The sequence below is a fragment of the Oryzias latipes genome, chromosome 3, assembly GCF_002234675.1.
Source record: "Oryzias latipes chromosome 3, ASM223467v1".
In the NCBI taxonomy this organism is placed as follows: Eukaryota; Metazoa; Chordata; class Actinopteri; order Beloniformes; family Adrianichthyidae; genus Oryzias; species Oryzias latipes.
In genome coordinates, this window is record NC_019861.2 from 21365653 (window position 1) to 21382925 (window position 17273).

At 38.5% G+C, this 17273-nt stretch overlaps 1 protein-coding gene across 1 annotated transcript; it reads right to left on the minus strand.

Moving 5' to 3' along the window:
* Positions 1–13079: 13079 nt before the first annotated feature.
* On the minus strand, positions 13080–16183 carry polr2m (RNA polymerase II subunit M). Its single transcript, XM_020714265.2, has 5 exons — positions 16073–16183; positions 15834–15987; positions 14568–15101; positions 14230–14452; positions 13080–13598 (listed from the first exon to the last, which is right to left on the minus strand). The coding sequence occupies exons 2-5, from the start codon at positions 15938–15940 to the stop codon at positions 13455–13457; spliced, it is 1008 nt and encodes a 335-aa protein (XP_020569924.1). The 5' UTR covers positions 15941–15987; positions 16073–16183; the 3' UTR covers positions 13080–13454.
* Between the last annotated feature and the right edge of the window lie 1090 nt (positions 16184–17273).

Below are 17273 nucleotides of genomic sequence, written 5' to 3' on the forward strand. Positions count from 1 at the left end.
CAACCAGTAAACCTGTCTGCTTTATGCTGCTTCATGGTCTTACCCCCCCTCTCACTATCACCCCCCCCCTCTGACATCCCTCCCTCTTCTTCCCTTCTTTCCTTTTCCGTCCGGTCCAACACCAAAGATTTTCAAACATGATTGAAATTAATAAAGTTTGGCCTCGATTACAAAAGGGGTTTGTTCAGTCATACCTTTGGTTTGTCTGAAGATTAATAACCCCTCTTGTTAAAGTAAAATATGTCCAACACAAGAGGCCCTCAGCTCTCATCTGCCTGCCTAGCTGTTGGACAGGACAAGTTAAAAAAATAATAAAAAATAAAATAAAATAAAGTTAGGTTGAAGGTGTGAGAGGCTGCAAGCTAGCAGGAGAGAACAAAAACAGATGGACGATGGGAAGAGCTTACTCCACACCAGATGGGCTATGACAGAAAAATAAGATCAGTTATAAATATATTATGTAAATATCCCGCCCCCTATTTGGGATCAAAGCTTTTAGCCAAACTGGTAGTGATCATGAAATGTATGTCATACTTTGTGGTTATTCAAGGACCAAACTGCAGAGAAAAAAGAATATGTAAGAGGTTTGAAACTGACAATTTCAAACTGAAACATGCCTGGAATAAAAAACAAAGAACTAAAGCTAAACATGAAAAAGGCTTAAACATGAGCAGATTTAGTCCAAAAAAGTGTCATGTTCAGAATCTGACATACGACGGCAAAAGAAAAGAAGAAAAAAAAAAGACTTAAATACACATTAGGTAATTAACAATGAGGAAGCAGCTGTGATGATTATAAACAGAAAGCAGGTGTGGCATGAAAGAGGAAATCCAATAAAACTAAACCAAAGTCACAGATCTCCTCTGTCAAGAAGACATTTCCCACAGCAGCTGGTTTGACTTTTCTGATTAAACTAATGATATTAATGGGCCTTTTAGGTGGAGCAGTAAGCTATGACAGAACTAATACCTCCATTTCTGAAGTAAAAAAAAGTTTTTTTTTTCCAATGTGACATTTCGAGAAGAAAAAAAGAAAGTAGTCAAACTATTTCATGCATTCTGTGCTTTGGGGTGTCCATTTGACAAAAAAATGTTTGGCATGGTTTAATAAAACTGGAACAAAGTTATATTCTAAGCTGACTTAGCATCTTTAATTCTTAAGCCACCACAAAATGGAAGTGCAGTGAGCAACACACCTACAAGGCTCATGGCTGAGAGACATAAGCAGAGTATGAAATTCCCGTCCGGTAATAATTGATCATGCATGTTGTGTTTTTGAGGCTCTCTTGAACATCATGGAAATAGAAATACATTTCAGTTTATCAACATATGTGTTTTATTTCAATATCAATGAAATAGTTATATTGCACTTTGTTCTGGTTTTTGCAATTCTGACCATACTGTATGGGAAAGCAGATAACTATTAAGTGAGAGATTGTGATTGAAATATACATTTTATTTTTTTTTAAAAGCAGGCTTTTTCATTATCTCAAAGCATGCCTTGCATGGAAGTGGGTGAAAGTGAACACAAATCCTCTTATGTAAAGCACAACCACTCAGGACCTGCTGTCCATCTTGACTGAAGACACCAAAAAAACAAAAATAAACTAAGAAAAAAAAGAATTTTGAAATAATCAATTTCTTTTATTTTGTAGTAATTGTGCACAAGGCAGGTAAATAGTCGATAAACCATGCTTCAATGCAGAAACCACCATATAAATCCAGACCCACTTTGTGCGGTTCTGTTGAATTAATTTTTTTCTTCTTTTCTTTTTAGTCTCTTAAGAATATATTTTTGCTGAGGAACTGTTAACATTTTAGGATATTTAATTCCTGAATACACAAACCAACATTGCTCAGTTGAAACACACATGCCACAGACACAAAATTTAACACAAACCTTATTTTAGTATTAAATAAGAAGTAAACAGTGGGCAGAAAATGTAATTTATTTATGCAGTATTTAAATAATCCTTTTTCAAAATTGTGTAAATACTCATGCAGCTTGTTCAAAAATCACTGTGTCCCCGCCCTGCAGGCACCTCTTTCACAGCGCACCTCCATAATAGACACTGACAGTTGTGCCATAGATTTTCTAGAGAAAACAAAGCATTATAATCTATTCCAGGCTTTTCAAATCCAAGTATAAAACACTGAAATCCAAAAATGTTCATTACATTCAAATCAGGGAAAATGAAAAATGACACATCAACATAAAAGGTGCAGGAAAACAGATGAATGCATTTATGATTTTTGATCAAAGTGATGTATAACCAAATACTTTCAAATGTTCTTTTGTTTGATAATTGTTATTTCAAAATATTATAGGACCAGTACTGCGTCAGACTGGAAACCTGTCCAGGATGTCCCCTACCTTCGCCCACGAGTGGCCGGGATAGGCTCTGGCAGCCCCCTGACCCTGAAAGGGACAAAACAGGTTTAGAATATGAATGCAGCTGTTTAACAGTCTTTTACAGATTAACATGCATCTAGCATTAACATGTCCATCATTATCAGACAAAAAGATTTGTATTATTGAAAGAGAATAGTTATGAACTTTAAAAGTGAATCAAACTAAACTACATCTGCGGCTAAAACATTTTTTCAAAGTTTGGGAAACACATTAGTCAGAAATAGAGAATGACTAATCAGCCTTGTGAATGGGGTGTAGAGAAACAAGAAGAAAATGGGCAGACCACATCAAACAGGGAGCTACCTTTGAAGCATTTGTATGAAAATTGTAAACGTGATTACAAAGCTTTGTCATTTTCTGTTAACTACTTTTTCCCAGCATGCGTCAGACCTTAAAGGCAACACTTTGGCTAACACAGATGAAAAGCACCTGTTGAAAGATCAGGAGTAAAAAGTTTTTCTAAATTAGAAATAGTAATCGTTTTTTGTCATGCCATGGTCTTTGTGTCAGTCATTTTTACAGTTTAGTCAAGAGATTTAGGATTTTTAACCCATCAGATGATTCTAGGTTTATGAAATCACCTGAATAGTGTATAAGGTAAATACCTGCCTGCCTTTTTCATTAGATCTTTTTTGGAAGTCCAATATTTTAACTTTTATCACAAGCTCTCTTAGATTTTAAGCTGGTTTAACTTTAGCTTTCAAAATTCCTTTTTACTTAAATGAAGTAAATATCAAAGGATACAAATATTTGGAGTATTTGCTTACTGGTACTTAAGGATTTCTTGTAATTTGATGTTTTTAAAGCAGTAACTGCAATAAATTGGTGCTTTATGGATAGTTTTGTTTGGGATTGATTTAGAAGGGCATTAAAAAAAAAACTAAGTATTTTGAATAGGACAGTTTCTTCTAGAAATCAAAAGAATGGGAATGAATGATCCATTTCAGTAAAGTGGGTACGTTCATATGGAGAACAAAATCATACATTAATGTGCATTATATTGAGGTTTCAAAATCTAAATACCATAAATAATCGGTCATGTGTAAATGTGTGTGAGCATGCGGGTCAATAGGACTGTGACAGCAAAGCGCTCTAGGGCTTCTAAGGACAGCAGAAAAGCGCAATATAAATATGCACCATTTACCATAATGCAAACTTCTTCTCTGTGGCAACTCCTAGAAAAGACAGTCTCACACACACCTAGTGACAATTTAGTCACCAATCAACCAATGAAGCACGTTTATTGGACTGTAAGAGGAAGTTGGAGTGCCCGGAGAAAACCCACACAGGTACGAGGAGAACATGCAAACTCCACACAGAAAGGATGTCGCTGTGCTGACCACCACATCACCATGCAACCCAACACTGACTCAAAAATGGTTCAAACTTTGTATTTTCTATTAGAAGTTTAAAAATTAATCCAATTACATCTACATTCCTACGATCCAACCAGATCAATCTGCTGAGGCAAAATGTTAATGGAGTTGACCTATACCATCATATTATTATATTGTAAATATTTATATTTCAAAATTAAATAGATTGATTACATTGATATTGAAAAATACCATTTGGGTGCTATTTGAGGCAGGGTAAATGATCAAGCCGTCATTACAGTTCAATGTGTGGAAACACTTTGAATTAAGCAAAGGCGTGTGGTAGAATGCTCTAAAAATGTTTAGTTTGTATTTTTTGAGTGGGCTGAACTTTTTGAAACTAAAATTTGAATGCATTTTTCATCAATTCTTGTTTACTTGTTTGTTTGTACACATATTTAATTTACACCTGATTATCTTGCAAGAAATTCAAGGAGTCAGGGAAACTTCACCAGCACTGTTCAGTATGCAGGTAACGCTGGTTAAATTTTTGGCTAAAGATGTTCTGGATCGATTTTTAGGTCAGTGAATCAGATCCAATGGGATCATTCAAAATGTATCAACATTGACTATAATAATAACGGATTGGTTTTATCTGTGCTCCCAGATGCTCAGAGTGCTTACAATGTATATCCATTATTCATTAATACTTGGTGGTTGTCAGCTACTCATGTAGCCAGGGCAGGGCCCCAGGACAGCCACAGCTGCCCTGGGGCAGGCTGACAGAGACGTGGCTACCAGTTTGCGCCTCCGGCCTCTGACCATCACCAGGACATTCACACGTATTCACACACCAGTGGAGCAACAATGGAGGCAGGGAGGGTGAAGTGTCTTGCCCAAGGATACAGTGACAGTTTAAATTATTATGTAAAAAAATAACTATTTTAGAAATCAACATGGCAAATGCAGATCAGTTATCTAAAATATATGCAGATTATGTTCATTATAAAAATCATGTATATAATTAAAAAAATAATACTATATCAGTAAAATAGACAAAACGCTGTTTCAAAAATCTTCATAGCAAAAATTGAACAAGTATTTAAAAGTTAAAAATATGTGCAAATTATGTTTCATTAGGAAAAATCATGAATCAATTGTTGGATCAAGTGAAGTAATACAATTAGAAATCAATTAATTTAACTATATTCAATAATTGATTAAGCATTTTTTAAATTATTTTTATAATAAGGTAATGCTGTGAAATAAAATAAAAAAGGGTCCATAATCTGTCAAATGTCTAAGGTTGGTATTTGTGTTTGACATCATCAAACACAAATTTTGAATCAAATCGTTGTGAAAATGAATGGTTACACCCCTATTTTCTATACAACGCTTTGTCCCATCAGTTTAATAACAATAATAATAATAATGGATTGAATTTTTCTGCGCTTTTCCAGACGCTCAAAGCGCTTACATTGTGTCCATTATTCATTCACTCCTCATTCATATTTGGTGATGGTAAGCTACTCATGTAGCCACAGCTGCCCTGGGGCAGACTGACAGAGGCGTGCCTGCCATTTTGCGCCTACGGCCCCTCTGACCATCACTGGGACATTCGTGCAAATTCACACACCAGTGGAGGCAAGGAGGGTGAAGTGTCTTGTCCAAGGACACAACAACATTTGGCTGATGGGAGCGGGGATTGAACCGCCGACCCTTTGATCATTGGACGACCCGCTCAACCACCTGAGCCACTGCCTTTCTTGTTTCAGTAACAAGAACATCTTTTGTTCATTCTTGAGGGACCCTGAACATGAACTGCTGCAGGGACAGAAAATTATTAAAAGTGTTTGTTCAAGTCGTTTTGAAGATGCTGAGATTTTTGCCTTTGAATTTAAAATATTGCTTTTTCCACTGAGGTATCTTCTCCTTTATACTCATAAACTGAATCTGGCACAGATGTTGTACTGTATGCGTCAACATTTGTTGTGCACATAGTCTTCCAATTCAGTTTTAATTCCAGTTGTTTCAACAGATACTGAATGATGCTCAGATTTAGTACCATATGCATGAAGGCAAGTCACAGGGGCCAAACAAAAAGCTTTACCTGAAAGATATTGTCAAAAGATTTTCTTCCATCTGTTTGCAAATTTCAACATACATTTTTAAGCTATTATTTTACTAAATATCTTAGATGTTCTGAACCAGCAAGAGGTAAGTTTAAAAAGAAAATTAGACATCAGCTTCATTTCTGAACTATAAGTGTGGTCTGTTTTTGATGGGATAAAAAAGGAAATGTTGTGTCTGTCTGCCTGTCTGCCTGTCTGTCTGTCTGTCTGTCTGTCTGTCTGTCACTCACCTGGGTTGGTGTCTCCTTGAGAATAACAACTGCTTCCAAGTCTGAAAGGTGTTTACTCCAAACTTTTCAGCTGGAATGTATTTGCTGGGTGTGGTGGTCTATGTGTCTGTCATATAACAAAACATCAATAAATAAGAGAAGGAAAACAGTCTGGGCCTATCATTCCCAGACAAACTCATCTGCCCATACAAACCTTTTCAAGGAGCCTTTCTGTGGAGGGTGAGCGCCAACATGCATTACTGCAATCAAAAACACCTGGCCCCCGGGCCTGGAATGGTCGCAACATTACAGCACATTAAGGAGCCAACTGCTCCATATGGAGGCCCCATAATTGTTGGACTGAAGAGCATTTTAGTGTTTTGTTTTTAATTTTGCAATGTGCGCACTTACCATTCCTGAAACACTTATGACCCTGGCCCCATTATTACATTCAATACAGGCTTTATGAACGTGGGATTTGTGAACAAATAAAAACTTTCCTCCCAGAAAGTTGTACAGAGCTGACATGCTGCAGTTATATTAGATAAAGGCTTGACTCTCACTCATTTCCAGCGCACACACAACTGTTCTACACTTACAGCATAAAAAAATGATAACCGCTGTTGTAAAATTTCAAATTAATTCCTCAACATTTCCAAGAATTAAACTTGCACCACACTTTTAGTGTTTTTTTGGGTTCTCATAACGAACTGTAGGGTTTCACTCAAGTATGTTTAAAAAAAAAGTAGAAATAAAAGAATACTCCTTTGTTTTGGCCGACCTTTTGTTTTTGGAAAGCCTAAGATTTATGTCACAAACCTCTGCAGCCAAGAAAATTACATTTTAACAATCTGGTATACTGCCTGACTGCTAAGAGTGACATTACCCACTCGTAATGTTTCAACAAAGAAGTTCTGTTGAGTAAAATATGCTCAGATAATCAACAGTTTTTCAAACGTTCCAAATTTATCAGAAAACACTTAATAAAGAAAGTCGGACCATGTGGCCCATCAAGGTCCACATGGGAAACGTACAATGGAGGAGTTTATTTAAGATGAACTCTAAAAGATACAAGATCAGGAGAGCAAAGCCAAGAATTCAAGAGAATCTGCTTTAAAAGTGAAAAAAGTCTCACAAGGTTGTTGTTACAAAAACAATAAGAATTTCCTTCCTCATTATGAACAAGCTGCCAGGCAGGGTCTCTGGTTTCTTCCCCCCTCCTGCCGTGCCCTGGCACCCCCACAGCAGCCCCACAGAGACAGCTTCCTTGGCGTGATGAGCTTTTGACAGGCCCCAAAGCAGCCCGCTCAACGCCGTGCCAGGACAGACATGGAGCGCCTGGGATGCTGGCAGCTTCTTGGCCCACACCATGCATTGCAGGCCCCAACCTATTTCACCCCTCTTTTCTTATCCCCCCTCCCTCTCTCTTCACCCGCTTTGGATTGTTATGCGTACTTAACCGAGCAGAATTTGTGGGAGTGCTGTCAAGCACAGATGTATTTGCATCATATTTGTACAGTCTCATGGGGGGACGTGGCTTCAAGCAAAGTACAATGCTGCAGCCTGACCTGCATACATCACCTGCAAGGGGACTTGTGGAAATCAAAAAGTGACTTTATCTCTTTTAAAAAAAATGCTATCTGTTAAACTTTACCTCAGAAACGATGGCAAGTTTCAAAATCCACAGACATCATTAAGAAAATGAAGGGTCCCCAGAGCTGAATTACCACAAAAAAAACCTTCTATGACAAATTGTTAACATCTAACCTGCATCTTGTGCAAGTATAACGATAATTTTCTTAAATACACATGATTAAATAAGAAAACAATAATAAAACTGCTCATCTTATAAGGCCAAAGATGCACTGCTGCCATCCAGTGCTGACATGCAAACACTACTGTCAGGAGCAAAAATAAACACATCTGCCGCAAAAGACACAACTACACAAGGATAACTCATTACAGCTAAACCATGCATTTTCCATTTGTGGCGGGTTTTATGGCTTTCGAACTGTAAACATTGTTCCAAGGAAAAGGAAACACAGGGCTTGTGTTGTGACATTCTTATGTTACAGAAACTCTGTGGACTGTTTAACGTCTCTCACATTAAACCGTTTCACTGTGAAAGAAAAACTGTGGTGGAAAAATAATGACCTAACTTTGTATCATAATCAAAACTGGAGTGTGCATAATAAAAAAATATAGAAGTACATTTTACAACACTGGTAATTAGAAGCAGATGCAGTCATGCAGAAACAAAGGAAAAATCAAGTTAGAAGGACGATTTCACATTGATGGCGCCCATTCAGGGCGTCCCCATGAGGCCCTGTCAGAGTGGACAGGTTGTGGGCAACAGGATTATGTGTTTGCACGTCCTGGACTACAGCGGTGACCACTAGAAAACACAGCATAGAAAAAAACTGCAGAGAACTTTTCACTGGTGAAGAGTGGCTGGTGAAGATATGGCAGGAATTTCAATTATTTAATGAAAAAACCTTAATCTAAATTAAAGAATGTGGAAGAAACCCAAATGAAAAACAAAAAAGGTATGATACCAAATTACTAAAAATCACTGATTTATTGAAGGGGGACTGACAAAAACAGAAATATTTGTAACGATAGGAACCCAAACTAAATTAGAATCCAACAGGTGAGCAGAGAAAATAATTCTAATTACTGTAACAACGGTTCTGTAAACCTCTGGTGACCACTAGAGTGCTCAGTCCTGTGGAATCCTCCACCTTACATTTTAGATTCTAAAACCTAGTTTTTCTATTCAATATCCTAAATTTTTCAAAATTCTGTTTCATTGTTTATTATAAATATCAATTGATTTTAAAGTGATCCTGAATATTTATGAATCTCTATTGCTCTCATGCTTTACCTTTGTGCTACCCTATAGGGTCAAGATGACCATTGACGTCTTATCCCTACCATGGTAAAGGTGGATAAAGGTGAAGTGGATTTCATGTAATCCACAGACACCAGTGAAGATGAAAAATTATTGAAGAAAAAGGGTCAGCGCACTGTCTAGTGGGGTCCAGATGACCCCACTCCCAATGTTAACGTGCCTAGGATAGAACAAGGGTTAAAACCCTTTTCAGTCTCCTCATGGAACACAAATGCAGGCGGGTTCTGCCAGAACTTTGAATCAGAACCGGTTGTAGCTGCTAAATTGAGCTTGAATGAAGCCAGTTCTCCACTGTAACTTGACGTTGTCCTCATTTAAATCCAAATCCAAAACTTTGCTAGTATTTAACATGCAGCACCACCCTCAACATATCTGTCTTCTCTTTTTAATTTTAAGATAAAATTTTAGTTTTTGCTTATTCATCGGGTGCTGCCAAAGCTTTTTTGTCTCCCTGCAAGACACTTGGAATTTCTATTATGTCCAGTACATAAGGTGCAACAAAAAAACATTGGCTTTCCCATGTTTTCTTTAGGTTTAGTCATTCAATTGTTTTTTTATATTCCTGCTTTCAAATCAGTAATGTTTGCTTTTCAGCTACACAATCCTTTACTTCAAAATCTAAATTTTATTTCTTTTTTTAAAATAAAATTGACTCTTTTTCATTTCAGGTTCATATTGGAGATTTTACTGTTGACGTTTACTAAAAAAAAAAAAAAAAAAAAAGCAACCTGTGTTCAGATCTTTGAGAGGAGGAGTTAGGAAAAGAAAAAAACAAAGATTCAAACCAGCATGCAGACGATTTCTGTAATATCTCTTTAATTTACAGGCTTCTCTGTGCTCCACAGATTGTGTAGAGAGTCTGCGAGCCACATTGAACAGACAAGAAGGAAATGCTGCACTCAGCCGCATTCACGTGCAGAGAGCCAGCCGTGTCAAGTGAACGTTGGGGAAAGAAACAGAGTAAAACAGTCTTAAGAAGGAAAAACTGCAATAAATCATCCTTTGACTGTGTTTTACAACCAGCACTCACTTTCAGACACCTCCATCCCCCTTCAGCAGATTAACCCACCAGTAGGGGAATATTTTTCTGTCCACATTCCCAGTGAGACAGCTGCAGGACCCTCAAGAGTGCTGCAGTCACATATCATGCTTCTTCAGGCAGCCAGCAGCCATGAAATGAACTATGAGCAGGCTTCCTGTCACACACACACACACACACACGCACACACGTTTCATGGTGAGATAACTGGAGACCTCAGCACCTCACTTCTGTCAGGAAAGTATTTACTTACCTCGTCGAAAACACACCCACAAGTAACCCAGCAAAGTCACACTTTAGCTGTTTTTCCAAGTTGATCACATTTGCATTTGAAACACTAGTTCCACTTTCACACTTGAGGAAAAGGCTTTCTCTTAACCAAAAATATTTGTTCCAGGTCATGCTGACTTATGATGGTTAAAGTCCAATTCCAATCATCATTTGATCTTTTAAAAGCGTCCCCAGTGGTCTTTTAACTATAATTATGCAGTTTTTAGCCAAAATCCAAAAACTGTGTCGTTTTTTTAGCACATAGTTTCTGCAGAGTGGCAGGACTTTATCAAAAATTGGGAAAATGTTACAAGAACATGTAAAAAACACCCAAAACACAATTTTCTTCAGAATGGGTCTTTAGGAGAATCATCTTAACTCAGTAAATCTAGAAAGAGATGTGATCAAAGCCGAACCTGGAAGAACCACAAATGCCTGCTTCCATACATGCTTGAGGTTGCATGGCATGCTTGCATGGCATGGCTCGGCTAACGCAAACTGACTTCACTGGACGAGTTTCTATAATGTGAGAGGAGGGAAAACCGGTTTCAAATTGGGATGGAAGATGGGCTGTAACCATATCGCAGAAAGCTGCTGCGCTTTGCATTATTTCATCTCCTCATGCACCTTGAAAAAGTATGACAAAAGCAGAGTATGGAAAAAGCATGACCTCAGACTTTGTAACCTGGCAGACATAATCAAATCATTCTGCTTAGGGTCTAACTCATGTTTAACGCCAGTCTATACATCATACTGTATATCTAATTTAAGACTGAGCTGACTGGTCTTTGAAGAAGCAGTTTTGAAATCACATTCCACTTTCCACTCCCAAACAGCAAATTATTTCTACTCCCGCAGGACGTGCGATTTTGGACTTGGAGTTGGAGCAAATCACTTGCAGACTACTTCACGAGGACCCTATTAATCCGAGTCAAGGGGTATGGGATTTGAGCCTAAGTATAAATAACCTCCTTATCACTGTAGAGCGTGAAAGAAAAGCCTTTGACCCATGTGCTTGTTTTTTTCCCCCCAAACAACATCCACATTTGATACCAAGAAACCAAGAAAAGAACTGCAGCAAATATGTGCCCGACAATTGAGAACAGTTTGCATTTATGTAAACTAGGTAGGCTGTAATTAATCCCAGAACAATGAGGATCCTCTGTGGATCGTGCTCAAGTATTTGTTATTGGACGTCACCCCTGGGCCTCTCTGGAGCCCATCAGCTGCAGTGTCTAAATACACAGCAATCAGATCTGTGTTGGGTTATTTCTCCCCCCACAACTCTAAAACATCTTCCACCAACGCCTCAGAAACAATTACGAAAGGTTATCAAAGGGCATCTACCGCTAGGCTGTGACCTACATGAACTCACCCTCATTTCCCCTAAATAGGTGCCCCAGCGCCCAATTTCCCCCTAATCAAAACTCTAGAATTGGGCTGTTGAAATGAAGACGCCCTGCGCTCCTCTGTGAGAGCTGGAGGCCACAGTTTAGAAAGTTCCTTCAAGTGGCTGACACTCCTTATCTACTCTATATTAGCAGGGTTGAGGAATGGCATGTGCTCTGTTGCTTTAGCTTGCCGCTGTCCCGTCATCGCCTGCCATTCCCAGCAACAACACGGTCCAAATGCAGTCCAGATGTCTGAGCCATCAAGACTTTATAACTCACTACCCTCCATTAATCTCACCAAGCATATGACGGATTCTTGTCTGATAACATCTCACAGGTTCGGAGATGATCAGTTCCTAGAGATGACCACAGCTTCATTGGAAAGTGGTTCCCATACCTCTTTACAGCTTCATTTTAAACTTAAAGAAAACTAAAACTTGAAGATAAAAAGTCAACTACATAAGACTATGTGGTCATTTTGTATTTACAACTGAAAATAGTTATTTCACCTGAATAGACCAAATCACGGGTACATTTTGCAAGAGCAGCTCTTCGGAATTTTCTTCATTCAGAAATGGGAAAATGGCAACACTTTGAAATTTTACTAGTATAAGAAATGTGCAATTAGTTAAAAAGAAAACGTTGTTAAAATTAAGACAGTTTAATTTTTAAACAAATGATGAAACAAAATGATTTTTTTTGCTGTTGTACGCAACACTCATCCTAACCATTTTCTGAACCCACTAAAACCCCTGAGGGTCATGAGGCCGCTGGAGCCTATCCCTGCTACTAATGGTCGAAGGTGGGGTACACCCTGGACAGGTCACTAGTGCAAGGCAGTGAATAATTAATGCACGTTCAAAGCAAATAGACTGTTTGCAAACTTGAAGCACTAGAACATCAGATGCAAACCAACAGCTTCTGGCCTAATCTTTAATCTATCAGATTATCATCTATACCTGCCACACATGCCCTGACACATGTCCCAGCTATCTTCAGGCAAAGGTAAGTCCACATGGGTGGACAAAAGGAAAAACAATGCATGCACCTCCACACAGAAAGGACTCATCTGGGATTCCAACCAAGAACCTTTTTGAGCTCACTCACAATGCAGAATCTTCCCATTTCTCCCTTTATCATATTTCCGTCAAATTTACAGTTTCCGTAACGAAAAAAGATTGGCAGGATTAAGACACACGATTGCAACCTGAAGGTGATTTATGCAGCAGTGCTTCAGGTTTAAAGTATGAACCCCGTTTACTCCAAAATGTTACTGCAATCAGCCAAACATGTGCTATAGAGTTCATGTTTACAAATGAAAAAGGGTTTGTAAAATGCTGTTTGGTGAGTGTTGCTTGATGTAGTTGTCAGTCAGTAATGTTGTCATATAAACTCTAACTTTCACAAAGTCAGATGTTTTTATTCAGCTTACGTCTGCTGGTACAGCTGTAAACAGTCACAATGTCCCAAAAAAGTCAGTTCCACCTGCTGATCAACTTGAAGTGCATTTTTTTAATTTTAAAAGAAAACTTCAACTTAGAAAACCAATTTAGGATTTAACCTCACAGACTCTGGATCAGCTGAAGCTGTTATCTTGACAGAACTTGAGAAGACCTGAGCTAAACAGATCCATCATCCTAACTTAACATTTAGTTTGCTAAGCTCAGTCTATCCACATCTCCTTCATGCTAAGATGCATGAGAGCTCCACATAGTGAGGTCCAAAGCATCTTTGAGCCAAAGGGCCAACGGTTTCCTCAGCTGGTCCTCCAGGATCAGTCCTCCTCTGAGGAAAGCTGTGCTTCTTCATCGTGCACCTCTCTGTAGGCGCCCATGGAGCCGCCGTCAGGGTTGTAGCCCCCCACCGACATTTTTAGTCCCTCAGACAGTTTCTGGGCTGCCAGCTTGGCCTGCAACTCCTACAATCATACACAAGATTTGAAGAAAAAAAACAATAGGAAAAAGTGCATAAAGAGAGCAATAAACACTGAAATATGACTAATAATAATAAGATGATTTGACTCTTGCATTTACAGGTATTGGTCTGCATGTAAAGTCAGTGTCTGAATACTGCCCTCTGGAGTTCTTAAGGGAAAATGACAACTATGAAAAACCAAAATGAAACAAACATCAAATGATGTAGTCAGTGATTCATTAAAAACACATTTCACTAAGATTTTTATTTTACTTTGAACCAATTTATTCACTTTTATTTTCAGTTTTTTATTCAAACCTGCATAACATTTGTCAATGTGTGCTTTTGTGCAATGGCAGATAATAACATTTTGTTTTGAGACCATTTTAACAAAATAATAAAAAAGAATTTATGAAAATGCCCCTGTGGGCAAATAATGACACCTATATTACCATCAGTCCTGCACATATATGAAAACCTCCACAGTAGCAACTGTGCATTGTTAGAAAATCTTCTGAGTGGTCCACAACAAGCCCAAAATGATAGACATCAGTGATGAAGCCCTCTCAACACTTCACAGCCATTTTAAATGGCGAGTCATATTGATGTGTGTGAGAGGTTTCAGTCACACTAACCTGCTGCTTTCTGGTGTGTTCTACAAGTAAGGCAGCGGACTCTTCAAGGGTCAGGAGTTGGGCAGGATTGTGATGAAGAGGAGGGAGTTTGGCCGCAGTGACATCATCCAGGTGTTTCTTGTCCTGCTCCCTCCTGGCCTGAGCGGACAGCGGCGATGCATCTCCAGAGGGCTCACCTGGTGACGAGGATCCTGACGTTGAAACGTCACTTCTGTTGAGCAGCCTGAAAAGAGGGTTAAAACATTTTGATTTTCAAGGAATCCAGATGTTTATCCCTAATAAAACAGACATAAATGCAAATAATATATCAAAGTTTTGAAAGAAATAAAGTAACTTACTGATTTGGTTTGAATTTTTGCCTGATGGCATGTAAAGAGGACTCTCCTCTATTCAGGACAGCAATATAGTGAGGCTTCTTTGGTGTTTGCTTTTGGAGAAAGTAATTGGTTGTTGCTTTGCTGTTAAAGGCTTCTTTGGACTTTCCAGTATTGGACTCGGATACCTGGACCCTGTCCAGGGCTTCCACTAGCTCACTTTCTTTTATCTCTTCAGATTTAACAGAGGGTTCGGCAGCAGATGTGTCCATTTGTTTTTCTAAAGTGGCATCTTTCTTCGTTGGTGCTAAATCAGGTGTGCTTTCCGTTCCTCGTGAGTCCTCTCCTTCCTCATTTTGGTATGAAGGTGCTGATGAGGTGACTCCACGTTGTTGCGAACTGAAAGCTTGCTGGTACTTGGATTGTAAATCGCTCCTTGTAGCAGACAGTAAATCTCGCCTCCTCTCCTCTTCGATGCGCTGTTCAATGGCGAGACGCACGTTGTCTGCAAAATCTTGAATTTTTTTCCCTTTGTCTGGAAGAGTCTGTAATAACCTCCTAAAAAACAACAAACAATCATCTTGTAAAGAACTCATCGAGCAGTTATGTCACATGGCATTTATCACATCTCTGCCTCTTTTTCTAAAACAAACAACAACTTAATCTGTGATTTATACACAACACAATAAGCATCAGTTGATATGGTTTATGATACATTCCTAGCTATTTTGATGCAACCTCGAGGCCCACTGCAATGAAAATTCGGTTTTTAACGTGTTCTTGTGGCATTTTTCTCAGGATAGAGGACATATACATGAAAAAAATCTTGTTGTGATGTAGAAGCTACAGTCGGCAGGCCACAAGCCCCCTCCTCCTCCACGCCATGATGCATCCACTTGTAGGAGACTGGATCCAGATGATCAGAGGGGGACTCTAACATAATCCTCTTGCTATGATTACATTCACTGTTGAAAAGGGACATTTTTCGAGCAAAACATTTGTCTTTGGGAGTAACTTTTTGTTATTAAAAGTTAAAAGATGACTAAGAATAAACAATATAAACGAACATGTAGCATCTGGAATATAAAACATTCGGTTAAAGCCCAAAGTGGGCATTTTAAAATGTGCAGGTTTTACTTTTAATTTCTTAACAGTTGGTATAACGTTAACATGATGGAACCGAATGTGTTGTAACTATTTTTAACTGCTAATATACTATGGTCATTAAACAAATAAAAAAAAACTACAGGAAAATGTCTCTTTTGTCGTCTAATAAAAGGCCAGACTCACTTATTGGAGAGGATTTTTTCCTGTCGCAGCAGCAGCTCCTGCAGTTCTTCTCTGCTCTGGTTCCTCAGGTCTCCAACCTTCCCCTGACGCTGATCGGTCCACGACATTACTGATGGCTACCCGCTTCCAACTGCAGCCATTCCCACACAACGAACTGTAGATTAAAATTTGACTTTAAAACTATACGACAAAAACACTAGAAACAATTTACTAATAAAACAATCCGCTCTACGTGAAACCTTCTTTGAGTTCCACTCATGACAACATTTCAAAGTGGGACCTTCTTCTTCTTCTGCGGAAATTCAACGTCTGCTGTGACGCTCTTTCTCCCTCTACTGTACAGATCACTGTACTGCAGCTCGTTGGCCGTTGGAATAACACATGTAATTTGCTGCCCTCTGCTGGCCAAAGGTGGTCACGACTACCAAAAACGATCATGAGGAGAATTTCCCAATACAGTAAATTCAATTTCAGTTGTACAAAAAAACTAAATTTCCAACCGATATTATCGCAAGGTGAAAAATCTAGGAGAGCAAGAAACAATGAATCAAGTAATTACAATCTCCAGTTTTGTGGGAAAATGACAAAAGATTCAATCACATATCATTTTAAGTGTTTTAGAGGAAATAGTAACCATATGTCTTACTTAACCATTTTATTGAAGTTATCTTTTACTCAGATTACTGTGACAAATACCATGACTCGTCATTGATTGCATGAAGCACGTCACAGCACCAGTGGTGCCCACAAAATAATTTATTTATTTTTTTCTCCAACTACATTATTTAAAATGGTTTTATAATCCAATTTAATCCATAATATTTCATTCGGGTCAAATTGGCTAACTCTAGTTTTTTTTTTTCAATAAGTGACCAACAGATTACATCAAAGAGTATGTGTCGCAATCCTTTATGAGGACGCAAACAGACAATTGTGAAGTGAAAATGTAACAATTTAAGTGGAACAAATGAGAGCGACCGTTTACACTTAGTGGTTTGGATTAGAGGACAGGAAGACATGTAGACAACACAGGGGCAAACACTGCAACCACATGACAAAGACATTCCAGTTAGGAACTGTAAATGTATTAAATGCATTCTTAAAAAAAAACAAAGCAGAAATAAGAAAAGTATAAAGTGAGGCCCTTGTGCTATCTTATGGGGTCCAAATGACCCCACCCTAGCATTGACGTGTTATCCCTACCAGGACAAAGGTAGATAAAGGCGAAGAGGATTTCATGTTATCCTTGGACACCAGTGAAGATTACAAATCATTTAAGAAAAAACGTTCAGCGCACTGTCTTGTGGGGTCCAGATGACCCCACTCCCAATGTCAAAGTGCCTATGATAGCACAAGGGTTAAGGTCATCCAGGTCAAAGAGAACTTTTTCCTTTATCAGAGGAAGGCTTTAGTTGCATTGAAGATAAAGATGGTGTCTGC